The sequence below is a fragment of the Electrona antarctica genome (genome assembly GCF_951216825.1).
Source record: "Electrona antarctica genome assembly, chromosome: 11".
Taxonomy (NCBI): domain Eukaryota; kingdom Metazoa; phylum Chordata; class Actinopteri; order Myctophiformes; family Myctophidae; genus Electrona; species Electrona antarctica.
In genome coordinates, this window is record NC_136792.1 from 36,495,398 (window position 1) to 36,508,629 (window position 13,232).

General features: G+C 43.1%; 1 protein-coding gene across 1 annotated transcript in view; it reads right to left on the minus strand.

The window, feature by feature from the left end:
- The window catches only part of dync2h1 (dynein cytoplasmic 2 heavy chain 1), a gene marked incomplete at its 5' end in the record, with an annotated part of 668,232 nt that overhangs the window by 638,743 nt on the left and 16,257 nt on the right, over positions 1-13,232 (minus strand). Inside the window, 11 exons of the mRNA XM_079513540.1 lie at positions 900-1,054; positions 1,147-1,215; positions 2,306-2,464; positions 3,124-3,294; positions 5,497-5,611; positions 5,964-6,119; positions 7,399-7,604; positions 7,868-8,017; positions 8,542-8,669; positions 11,912-12,027; positions 12,725-12,852. Of these exons, the coding sequence (XP_079369666.1) occupies positions 900-1,054; positions 1,147-1,215; positions 2,306-2,464; positions 3,124-3,294; positions 5,497-5,611; positions 5,964-6,119; positions 7,399-7,604; positions 7,868-8,017; positions 8,542-8,669; positions 11,912-12,027; positions 12,725-12,852 (1,553 nt within the window). The remainder of the gene's footprint in view (positions 1-899; positions 1,055-1,146; positions 1,216-2,305; positions 2,465-3,123; positions 3,295-5,496; positions 5,612-5,963; positions 6,120-7,398; positions 7,605-7,867; positions 8,018-8,541; positions 8,670-11,911; positions 12,028-12,724; positions 12,853-13,232) is intronic.

Below are 13,232 nucleotides of genomic sequence, written 5' to 3' on the forward strand. Positions count from 1 at the left end.
CGTAGGCATACCTACCGGATCTTCTTTCTACACAAATTAGTCAAAACAAGACAAAGTTGTCATTTTTTATTACAAATAAAACCGCATGAGTTTTCCTGATGTCATAAACTGTCAGAATCAACTTTTGTTGCGTTGGTTTATGTGCTAAAAGAGTGAGGGCTGTTTCCCCGTTACAATGGAAGTCAATGGACCCTATTTTTAATTGCTAATAAACAACACAACGGAGCGAAATAACTCATGGAATGGAATAGTTTGCCCATAATAAGGTAAGAAAACAACCCAAACCTCTCAAAAAGTGGTCTTACCCATTAAAGATAGAAAGATGGAAGGACAGACAGACTTTGTAAAATACTGTATTGAAATTCTGATTCTGATTCTGTAAAATCACTAAAAGAAACCCAAAGACGAACGGTCAATAATAAAACAAACTTTCTCTTGCCAATGTGACAATCCTTTTATTCCCCAGGACAGGATTGTAACAAAATCTTAAACGTTTTAATGAAATCCTGAATTAAGCTTAGTTGTGTCACCGGCACGCAACTAAGTGTAAATCATAACTTCAACCAACAACCTAAACCTAACATCTTAAATGCCTAAATCAAACTAATTGTAAGACTCTAAGAAAAAACAACAGGAAAATGGTCCTCACAATGTCTATTGGGCCAGAGAGAAGATATGATACCTGGGCACTTCAGAAGACTACCCAAATAAAATATTGTGTATTGGAGCACTCGACTGGTCTGCACATCATTTTTTGTTTGGCAAGGGTGACTGACGTTTCGACTTGCATCTTCCTCAGAGTCAAACCTTCTTCTGGCTTCTCCTTACAACTATTGGGCATTTGACACACAAATACACAAATACAGAGAGAGAGGGAGAGAGCGAGAGCGAGAGAGTACCTGAAGTCCTCGTCAACCTTCTTGAAGCGGACCTGCTCTCTGGGCAGCGCCCCGCGTCCAAAGATGGGCTCCAGGTAAACCCAGCGCCTCTGGATGGCGTTCAGGCTGAGCAGGTACTCATCCAGGTCCGACAGACGCACCTCCCACAGACTCACCTGGACGCATGTGTTGAGAGAGGAACATGAGCTCACAGCTTGACACGCTGTATCAGTGTTTATTTAAACACTTAATAGTGTGTTGAACTGACCTTGTCCTGGAAGCCGCTGTAATATGGAGAGTCCTTCAGAGACTGCAGCAAGCAGCGGTTATCTCCCACCTAGACAGAAGCAGAGTGGAGAGAAAGCCTGCTATCTGTCCCAGATCTGGCCAACAGATACACATCTGTGTGTTGTGTTCAGAAGGCAATTTGCCACTACAAATAATGCTGCGCCCACACCATAGTGTCGTTTAACTGCCGTCTTCTGAGAAATGGAGAGGTTGAAGATGCATGGAATAAAGCCAAATTAAACCATCTCATGACTGAACCATTAATTTCTTTTTAAGGCCAAGCCCGAATCTGTGTTTTGTGAAACAGCATGAAAGGTGGCCCCGGAGACATGCTATTTTTCGGCAACACGTCAACCATGTACACCTGCTCTCTGTGCACATTTCCATAAAGAAGGGGTTCTCAAACATCTTTTGTCCTGGGTACTCCTTGGAGGGGTAACCGGCTTTGATCCACTCAGGCCACCAGAGCTCTCACTGGAGCACAACTAACTTTCATAGGAAGGTGTCTCTCGTAACCTTGGACACACTCAATTTATTGCATTTTGCGAATGTTGGCACTGTGAACCTTCGTGTGAATTCAGCATGAGGATTTGTTCCTAAATGGCCTGTGTGGTCACATGAAGAGTTTAAATACCTGGATTATGAAATAAATAAAAGTGCATGTATGACGCCAAATTCGAGTCAGTGACTTCTCAAACATTTGTCACGAGCCTGAATCTGAAAATATGTTGTGCCAAGATTTTTGTTTAAAAATGCAAAATTATTCAAAATGTTCCTTTTTTTTTGAAAAATAGGTGATATTTTTGAATAGCCAACTTATACATTAAAGTGATTAAAATTATTGTGATGAACTTTGAGAACTACTGATATAGACAATAACCTCTCCACGTTCTCTGCCTAACGCTGCCTGTGTCAATAGAGGCTATGCGTGTGACATCATCATACCCAGAAGTTATGCAGGAGCGCCTACTGAGTGGCAAAAAACTTCTTTCTGTCCTTGATGGCCAGAAAATCTGATTGCATTAAACAACGTTTAACGACATAAAACTTTGCACTTCACCTTGCCACTCAGTTTGCCACTAACTTTATGCATGTGCACACCTCTATTAGGCCTAACTGTACGAGTGTGTGTACTGTACCTGGTTAACTATGTCCTTCCAGTCCTTGATGAGGGTGAGCGTGTGTCCAGTGCTGTCGGTGTACTCGGTGAGGTTGAAGGCCGCCGCCGCGCCCCACAGCTCCAACTCCCTGAGGGCCTCCCTGATGGTCACCTCTGCCTGTGCACGGCTGTTCAGGTCCTACACACACACACACACACACACACACACACACACACACACAGACACACACAGTACATACATTTTATGCCCACCCAGATATTTCCAAAATGAACGGCCTACTTGATCATAGAGCAACGTCACACAAAAGCATCAAAGCTGCCGTGTGACAGCTGTCGTTTTCTTTGGCCACAAACACAAACAGGGTTTAGGAATATTTTGATACTGTCTTGGCATCGAAATGAAAGCATCAATACTACTCGGTATCGAAACTTAATCAAAACCATTTATACTGATTTTAATTTATTTTTTTATATTCACATTTATGTGCAGTGTTTGTATACAAATGTTTTGTTAGTTAAGCTACAGATCAGTTAAAGTTGTGTAAAATAAACTAGGTTTATTTTCTATGACGATTTGTATCATAATTTCATGTGTAATGTAAATTTTTAAAAAAGTATTAATTGTGTCGGAAAAAAGTATCATTCAGGAACCAGTATCCAAATTAACGTATTGAATCGGTATCATCCCTCCATCCATCCATCTTCAACCTCTTATCCGTAGTCGGGTCACGGGAGCAACAGCTCCACCAGAGAGCTCCAAACTTCCCTCTCCAGAATCGGTATCAATACTGAAAAGAAGAAAATAATTATACCGATACCAAGCCCTAGTGTGCGTACCTTGAGTTCCAGGGCCTTGTCTATGATGGTGTCGGCCACGTTGAGCAGGTGGTTGAAGGTCAGGTTCTCCAGGGTGGTTCCCCTGGGCAGACCCAGCAGACGGAACATGTCCAGCCAGTGGTCCTGAGACAGATGCTCTCCACGCACATACTTCAATACCGGAACCACACTCTGTACAAACACACAATGAACCAAGGTAACTAAAACTAATTAAATAACAAAAAACGACTACTACTTTGTCTACTACTGTTTCCACATCTTTGCATACGGAATAAACCCATTTGTCATCTCAGTACAGCAGTCATACATAAAGTGCTTGCCTGTTGTTGCTTGGTATGAAATTGCATTACTTGTGAAGAACTGTCATAATTGGACAAATTGTGACTTTTAAGCCACTTGGTAACCTTCACAAGCGAAGGACGAACATGATGATGCTGTGTGTGGGAGGGGAGTGGGTGTGGGTGTCAATGCAAAGTGTTCACACTTCAGTGTGAAAAGAGCAAAGGTCAGACCAAATGGGGGGTGTGTCATGTTGACACCAGGCCCGGCTAGCTCAGTCGGTAGAGCATGAGACTCTTAATCTCAGGGTCGTGGGTTCGAGCCCCACGTTGGGCGTAGGCTTTTAACACATTGATTTCCATGTATTTATTAATTGATTCTTCCGACAGTGTTTGTACCTTGTCCATGATGTAAAGCTGTCTAGAGGGGCGGACAATCGTTTCATTTTCTTTCACCCGTTTTGTCTTTTGTTTTGTTTTTTCATTAGTTTAAAAAAAAATGTGATTTAGTTATGGGCCGTTGAATATAGCGTGTTGCTTGACCAAAAATGTAATCTGGGAGAAATAAATCCAAGATTAATGTATTTTTTAAGTGTGATAACGTGGAGGCAAACTGCAGGCTGTTCCTGAGTAAGTATGTGCTCTCCACGCACATACTTCAATACCGGAACCACACTCTGTACAAACACACAAAATGAACCAAGGTAACTAAAACTAATAGGGAACTAAAACTAATTAAATAACAAAAAAACGACTACTACTTCAAGTATCCTACAGTACACTCACCAATCACATGCAGTATATAAAAATGCAAATGGCGAAAAAAGCTTGAAATTAAATATCGAAGGGCTTGAAACACTTCAACTTGAACGCTGTCACAGTGTTTTCGTTGGCTGGCACCTTACAAGGACCGGTGTGCTGTGCAGTGTGCACCCTTGGTAACGGGTCATTGTGAGCCATTTCTTTGTAAGTAACAGTATGTGTCACATCTACCATGTGCAGTTTTGTTCACAGAAATGTGATTTGTATTTATGTACCAAAAACAATGACATCATGAATCACAATTATGTTGTATGACAAGTAATCATCAACTGAAATGTCAAGATGGTGACAGCGCTACTGGTCTGTAGTCATGACGAATGAAATCAGGGGACAAAACGGCCTGGCCAATCAGCAGCAGCTATCCCGCCTCTAGCTGCTGCTGATTGGCCAGGCCGTTTTGTGGCCGGGCATCAAGTCTGCCTGAGAGTTCCCAGATGGGAGCAGGAGGGGGGAACCCAGTGTACTCTCTGCTGCCCCATCTGGCGGAGTCAGGTTAAACCTTCACAAGCGAAGGACGAACATGATGATGCTGTGTGTGGGAGGGGTGTTGGTGTCAAATTCTGTCAATGCAAAGTGTAAACACTTCAGTGTGAAAAGAGCAAAGGTCAGACCAAATGGGGTGTGTGTCATGTTGACACCAGGCCCGGCTAGCTCAGTCGGTAGAGCATGAGACTCTTAATCTCAGGGTCGTGGGTTCGAGCCCCACGTTGGGCGCAGGCTTTTAACACATTGATTTCCATGTATTTATTAATTGATTCTTCCGACAGAGTTTGTACCTTATCCATGATGTAAAGCTGTCTAGAGGGGCGGACAATCGTTTCATTTTCTTTCACCCGTTTTGTCTTTTGTTTTGTTTTTTCATTAGTTTAAAAAAAAAAGTGATTTAGTTATGGGCCGTTGAATATACTGTAGTGTGTTGTTTGACCAAAAATGTAATCTGGGGAAAATAAATCCAAGATAAATGTATTTTTTAAGTGTGATAACGTGGAGGCAAACTGCAGGCTGTTTTTCACTTCCGGTTCATCTCCTAGTAATCTAGTATCATTCATATGTTGACGAAGAGCGCCATCTAGTGTAAACCACTGAAAAGACCATAGGACGCAATATTGGGTGCCATTATGCCATAGCTGAAGGTCTCAGGTCCCCCGACCAGATCCACATATCCAAGTGTCCCTGGAAGCTGCCCCTGCCCCCTATATTGGAAACTAATGCACTTTGCAATAGCAGCACGGCTGGTTGTTGATGAACACCTTTATACTGTGCCGTTTCTCACCTTGTATTTGTCCACCTCGGCCTGCAGTTTGACAGACATGGTGGTCGGCCGCTCCACCTTCCTCAGTCTGTCTTGCCAGGTCAACAGAAACTCCTCAAAAATGTAGGTTTTACTCCTGCAAATACACATGCACATGTACACACATTTTCGCATTTTATAACATGGTGGTATTTGTGTGAGGATCATTGGTGTTTCACTGCTTTTCATCTTAACCCCTGGCCTTGACCCACAATCTTAACCCATTCTGGGCGGGAACCCCTTTTGGTGTTTTAAACATTATGTTATAATTTAGCTATTGAAAGATTTGCGCCACATTTTTACGATTTTTCAAAAATAGCAGATCTACAAGCTCGTAGCGCGCCACTCGGTGGCGCGCTATGAGCTTGTAGTAGCACATCTTTGAATATATATTCTTTCAAAGTGAATGTTTAAATGCGTTAAACCTTTGACCAATGGCCCTACAGTACCTGAATGTGATCCAGTCTTCCTGGGCCTTCTCTGTGAAGCCCTGCATCCACTCCTCATACAGAGACCACATCAGACTGCACTCCTCCATGTCTCTGACGGTCTCTTGGGCCAGAGAGAAGTCTGGAACTGCCAGGTCAAAGTGGACACAGTCCTCACTGAGGAGGTGAGACGAGACGGGTACAAGGCTAAGATGTTATGAAGGTTTCCTTTTCACAACATCATCATCATCATTCGACCATTCATTTCAAGAGGTAAATATGAAACAAGACAAAACTACAGGAAAATGGTCCTCACAATGTCTATTAGGCTTTTTACACACAAACAGAGAGAGAGAGAGAGAGAGAGCGAGAGAGCGAGAGAGCGAGAGAGCGAGAGAGCGAGACAGAGACAGAGACAGAGACAGAGAGAGAGAGAGAGAGAGAGAGAGAAATGAAGAGATTGCAAATGGACAAGGGAAAGTTAAAAGAATGTGAGGAAAGGGGATGAAAAGGAAACAGGAAGAGATGAAGGAGTCAGGGTAGGAGAGAGGGACTACATGAGTGAGCGAGATAGAAGGAAAGGAGGAAAATGAGGGAGAAGAACAGACCCCCAAATAGGGGGAAGAGTGAGAGAAAGAACGAGACTTAATGGCTGTATTTTTGTTAGAATGAAGATCTCTATTAAATGATACTTTCTCAGTGTGATTAATCGCCGATGGGGAGAAAGGCCTAATGTGGGTTTAATGTAAACTAATCTCATCTAAACTTTATCCATTTATCTTCCCTTTGTCCTTTGTTCAATTCATGTTCTGTATGGCTGAAGCATTATTGATCTGGATCTAGGCGAGCCATTAAACAGTATGACATTTAGCAAATTACACGTAATCAACTCTTTGTAAAATCTCCAAAATAAACCAACGCAGGCAGTGTGTATCTATTGATTATTCTATAGATTACTCTCTTATTATTATTAATGGAACATAATTGTAAAGTAAGTAAGTAGCCTTGCCGAGCCATGAGGCCCATAGGGCAGGAGCCTATCTCCTGTTTCTGTAGCGTGAGGTAGCTTGATGTACAAGTACACCCCCTGGACATGACGCTAGTATGTCGCAGGGACTTACCCCCAATCCAACCCTTGATGCTGAGTGTCAAGCAGGGAGGCACTGGGTCCCATTTTTAGAGTCTTTGGTATGACCCTGCCGGGGATCGAACCCCGACCTCCCAGTCTCAGGGCAGACACTCTAACCACAAGGCTACTGAGCTGGTACATAATTGTGCCAAACCTCAAATAAAACATTATTGTGTCAACACATACAAAATAAAGAAATGATGTAAAATGATCTTTGTATGATCTACTACTGTTGATATTGATACTGTTATATGGAGAAACTTATATTAGGAGATAAGGTTTCTGCCCGACAGCAACAAAATGTTAATAATATTGAAATGAACTCACAGCAGCTTGGTGCGAACCAGCTCCAGTTCACTGAACTCCTGCTGCTTATCTTTGATGGTCTGCAGACAGGCCAGCAGGGCCGCCTGGTCGCCCGTCTCCAGAACCTCGTCCTTGGGCTTCAGCTGGTCCCAGCGGGCCCTGAAGCGCTCCAGGTCCGCCCGGTACGCCTGGATACGACCCTCTGCATTACTGCGCATGGCATCCACCTGGACAGACAGGGGAAGGACATGGAGGGAGGACGAGAGGAAGGAAAGAAGGAAAGAAAGAAAGAAAGAAAGAAAGAAAGAAAGAAAGAAAGAAAGAAAGAGCACTCTGTTATTTCCTTGATGACTGCTGCAGACCAAGACCATTTTTAAATAATATTATGAATCAGATTATATCTTTTTGCTCATAAGTAAATTATGTAACAGAATAATGCAGGCAGGCTTTTCCGTTGGACCGGTGTGTTATGAGAGTGTGTGTCACACACCTGTTCTTTGATCATTAGCTGGTGACTCTCCATGATGAGCTCCAGTTTGTCCCACTTGGCCCTCAGGGAGGACAGAGAGTCCACACCCCCTCCAGCCACGGCCCGCAGCAAGCGGTTCTTCTCCTCTGCACATTGGAACTGAGGCAGGATCTACACACACGCGCACACGCACACACACACGCGCACACGCACACGCGCGCGCACACACGCACACACGCACACACACACACGTCAATAAACACACGTGCTCTCCTCTGGCAGAAATGTCGTATGCCCATATCTCATCTTTATTTATATACTTTGTCATATCAAAGTGTCATGTAAAAATAGGGAATGTAGTAAATCTGCAATTTTTTTCTCTTTTTTTCTCTTTACATTTATTCATATTTTAATTTCCATTTCTGCTAGCAGAAAGCTATATATGCTTCAATGAAATTAATTTATTTTAGGATAAATGTGTGCGACTGTAAAGACGAAACGGAAATGCTCCGAGGCTTCAAATCTGCTTTCTCTCTTATCTCATCAAAAGAGCTTTCGTGTCCCAGACTGTATGACCGGAAGCACATCTGAAAATGGCAACAGTCTGGCTATGCAGGACTACTGGAACACAGGTCCTTTTTTTTACTGAAAAGTAATACAAGGTCACCACCACCCGACACATGCACGTTTCTTGCCTCAGGTTTGCGGGCTTTTATCCGTGCATGTCTGCTGTTGGCCTCTGCGATCTCCTCTACCCTCTCTGGGCGGCTGGACAAGGCCTCCGTGGATTCGGACACAAAGCTCTCAATACTCTGAGTATGACCTGGAGGGAGAAGAAAGGAGTGGAGATGAGTGGAGGACAGAGAGAGAGAGCACCACCCACATTTAGAACAAACGTTCTCATTCTACTGCTCTGTCACCAAAATGTGTGACACCATCCATTAAACTAAAGGATGTGTAACACTGGTTTCTTTCAAAATTGGCCTGAAAAAAAATCAGTAGACCGCAAGCCGCAAGGGGAGGTAAATGTGTTTTTCCCATCTCTTTTGTACATATAGGGCTCCAATTTTGTCGCCGCCGTTACACGAGACGCGGCCCGCAATTCAGCCGCTGCCCGAAAATTATGAATATAGGAACTTGCTCTGTCCCTTAATGGTATTTTGGTCAAGCGTCACCCGCTCTCTTTTTTGCCGACACCGGTATGTGCGCCTAGAGGTGTGGTCATGGGCGTGTTGGCACGCTTTCCCCTGAATTGCTATTTTGGTCACACACATTTGGGAAGACGATAGTGGAGTTTAAAACCACCCGTAACTTATACTCGTAAGCCGTGCCAAATTAGTTTGGTAGAAGAGCGGCACGCGCTGTGCGTCTGCACGGAGATGTCCTTGGAGTAAGGCTGCAGCACAAGTGAGACTTCAAGGCAGCAACGCAACACTCTTCCATGGGCTATATACCGTAAGGCTATGAAGCAATATAGAACTGGGCATAACGGGCAACGGATAAGGGATCTCTTAAAGGCAATGGCACGTGGACTGGTGATTGGTTTAATTATTGTAACGCCCAAACCACACCTATGCAGGGCGGCGGTGGCTCAGGGGTAGAGTTTCCGGATGGTAACCGCAAGGTCGCCAGTTCGAACCCGGGCTCCCCCAGAGTTAGTGTCGAAGTGTCCTTGAGCAAGACACTGAACCCCTAATTGCTCCTGATGTGCTGGTTGGTAACTTGCATGGTTTCTGCCGCCATCAGTGTGTGAATGGGTGAATGTAATGCAATGTAAAGCGCCTTGGATAAAGGCGCTATATAAATGCACCATTTACCATAATGTAACGGAGGTGTTTTAGGGATTTAGACAGGTAACCAAAATACCAACTTTAGTGGGGGAACACCCCTTCCCCACTGCTAAATCCCAAAACAGTGTATTTAGAAAGATCAGACAAAAATGTAGCCCATAGTGTTTGTATTTGTTGATGACATGTATTATTGTGTAAAGTTTTGTTATGCTATGTTGATGAATTTAATACATATAAGGTAACAGGCCCCCAGGGACCTTTTTGTGTCATCCTTTTAGCCTTAAAGGACAACTCCAGACTAAATATCATAGGCCCATTTCCCTACTTATATTGATCCCAAATTACTTGCCATGGGTCTATTTTGCAGAAATGCTCCTGTCGTCCAGTTTCCCCAGCAGCCCTCATAGCATGGAACGGAGCCCATAAGCATATCACTTTTACACTCTTTGTTGCGATCAAAAGTGAGTTGTCGTTACAAACGCATCCAATGCATTGGTTGTCACACACAAGCTGCCTCAGCCTCGTAAATCAGGTGAGTGTTCGGCACAACTGCCAATCAAAGTGACTGTATTGGCCAAACACAGCGTGTCTTTTCCAGGACTTGGCAAAACACATAAGTAATAACATCTGTTTAGCAGACTGTGGTGGCTCGTGTGGGACAACCAAGGCATGGATGTGTGTGTAATGACAACTAATAACAGATTGATGAAGAAAACAAAACACACTTTTGATAATAGTGTAAAAGCGATATGCTTATGGACTACACTCTATGCTATGAGGTCTGCTGGGGAAACTGGACGACAGGGCCATTTCTGCAAAATATACCCCATGGCAAGTCATTTGGGATCAATATAAGTAGGAAAAATAGCCTATATGTAATTTAGTCTGGAGTTGTCCTTTAATATCTGGACTGCACCACGTGCTGTTTACATTGCTGACTAATAAATGATTCGCTCAATCAATGAATTGATCAAGGAAGTAAGTAAAGCTATAAGGGCTAAGAGGTGACTACAAAATAAAGAAAAGGGGGGTAATTTTGTGGCCTGGAATAGCGTGCTAAAAACAAGAGTCAAAGGAGGAACATGAGAGAAATGGAAAACGAGAGGGTCTCACACCCTTCTGGTATTGACGTCTTGTTTGTGTTCACAGAAAATAGATAGACAACGCTGATGAAGGCTTGAACACCGAAACGCGTTCGTTGTACTGCTGCTCTGCGGCATACCATGCCAACTGAGTAAAATAATTATTAAAAGTGCTGGTTTTCTCTTTGAGAAATGTTCCTGCTATGTTCACAAAAAAGCATCACTGTCAAATGAAGCGATATGTGTAAAATGAAGAAAGGACGAGGAGTCTATTTTGAGAAATTCAAAATTTGAATGATTTCTAAGGGGAAAAAAGACTGTCAATGGGAGAAACATTGTGTTCACAGTCAAATGAAGGGAAATGTGGAAAATGAAGAGAAAAGAAGAATTTCAAATGTTGAAATGTCAATGACCTTGTATTTAGAAACAAACATTGAAATGCATGTGGACACTCAAGTCAAGACAAGGGGCTCTATCGTATGCCATGCCGCCCTCACCCTAACCTCCCACGTCTCCCTAACCTAACCTTAACCCATGTCTAACCAATGACTAGTCTAAACTAAGTATGCACCCCAAGCATGAACTATTATCCGTGAATTATGCATTTAGGAGCTTCCACTATGTGTAAATGGTATCTTGCGGCCACTATACATTATGCCGACACCTTTATTAGCGGGTGGATGTGTGTCCGTACTGTAGGTGTGTTGATGCGCTTTCCCTATAATTGCTATCTTATGCACAGAACATTCACAGCTCAGGCCTCGTTCTTAATTCTCCACAAATCGCTGTGGTTGTAATTTTTCTAAAATCAGCAGTATCAATTCCTTGTGTCCATTGTATTTAATCGTCTAGTCAAAGAAGTTATTTGATTTGTGCCATGGTGCACGATTCACTCTGCTCGTTCAGTTTCATCACCGCATTGCGTTATTTCGCCTCAGTTCAGTGCAAGTCTGTTTAATTAATCCGATTTCCCAAACTTTCCTTTCTCGCTTGATATTCTGTGGGGGGGGGGGGGGGGCAGTGCTGCTTTATTGCAGTGAGACTGCATGTGTTGGTCAGACTGGATGATAAAGTGCCTCTGACACAAGATAGGGCCCCTTGAAGTCTGAGATCCACATTGGAGCGACACCATTCCCATTGTGGATACCGAGACACAGTAGAATATGTGCGGATTGAAATGAAGCGCTCCATACCTTGGATGGACCTCTTGAGAGACGTTAGCAAGGTGTCAAACAGCCTCTGGATGAGGTCGTCGATGGCCGCCTTGACCGGCTCACAGTTCACAATGATGCAGTCCACCTTCTCCTGGCTGATGGAGAGGAGGATGGAGGGACAGACGAACGGAGGAAGAGGAGGAGAGGATGCTTACGATCAAAATGTTGCTGTCAGGCAGAAATCTCATATGTCCATATATAAGTTTTGGGGTTTTTCCATTTTCTTGCAAATCAATGTATACTTTGACATGTTTCAGTGTCACACAAATGTAGCAAGAATAGCAGATCTACAAGCTCACAATGTGTCATGATGTTATTCGTGAGCTTGTAGCTATGCTATTTTTGAATTTGAATCCCAAAAAGTAACAGTTTTATACACAATGAGAATTCCATCCGACAGCAACATAAAATGCATGTGGTAGCATTTCCACGAGCACAGCCTGATTCATCAATCTTCTTCTTAGCTGAATATATTTGTTAAGTACGCACAAACTCACATCTTCTCTGAGGGATTTGAATGTGCAAGACAACTTAGAATGCCATATTCTTCCAGAAAAATAAATAACAATAGTTCCAAACTGGTTTGACCATTAGGGCACAGGGAAAAAATCCGCTAAAATTAAATAACAAAAAAGGTGCACGTGAGTTGCCCCCAAACATAAAGCAAGTCTGTCATGAGGATACAATAAAACTCTTCTACCTCTACTTTGTAACAGTCATTCTGTGCCATTGTTATGTCACGTTTATTGAGAGTACAATCATTATGATTATGTGATGTGTTGTGTTGTATACCTGGGCAGCCGTTCAGACTCTTTGCCCCGGGCTTTCAGGGCCTTGAAGTTCCTCTCCCAGTCTTGGACCGAGTCCAGGTGCTTCTCCACCAGTGTCTCCATGTCGACCTGACCCAGCACCACCCATTCCTGCAACACACACAAACACACACACACACCAAATTATACTATCTAGTATCTATCTGTTACCCAGTTTGCTGCACTCTTTGCAGACATTTTCAACATGCCACGGTAACATTTTTTATATTGGCAGGACAAAGCGCCGCCTCAGGGATAGATTGGCTGAACACAAATATGCTATTCGCATTAATAATATTAATTATCCGATTGCTAGACATTTCAGCCAATTCCATAAGTCACTTGAGATGGCTTAACCAATATATATATGCTAAAATGCAGAACACGAAAAGAAAGACAGTCTGCATACAGTCATAGTCTTTTCTTCTAAATTTAGGAATGGCGAATTATGTTTTACCCCCTTAATCTCACAATTTCGTCATTATACCGAT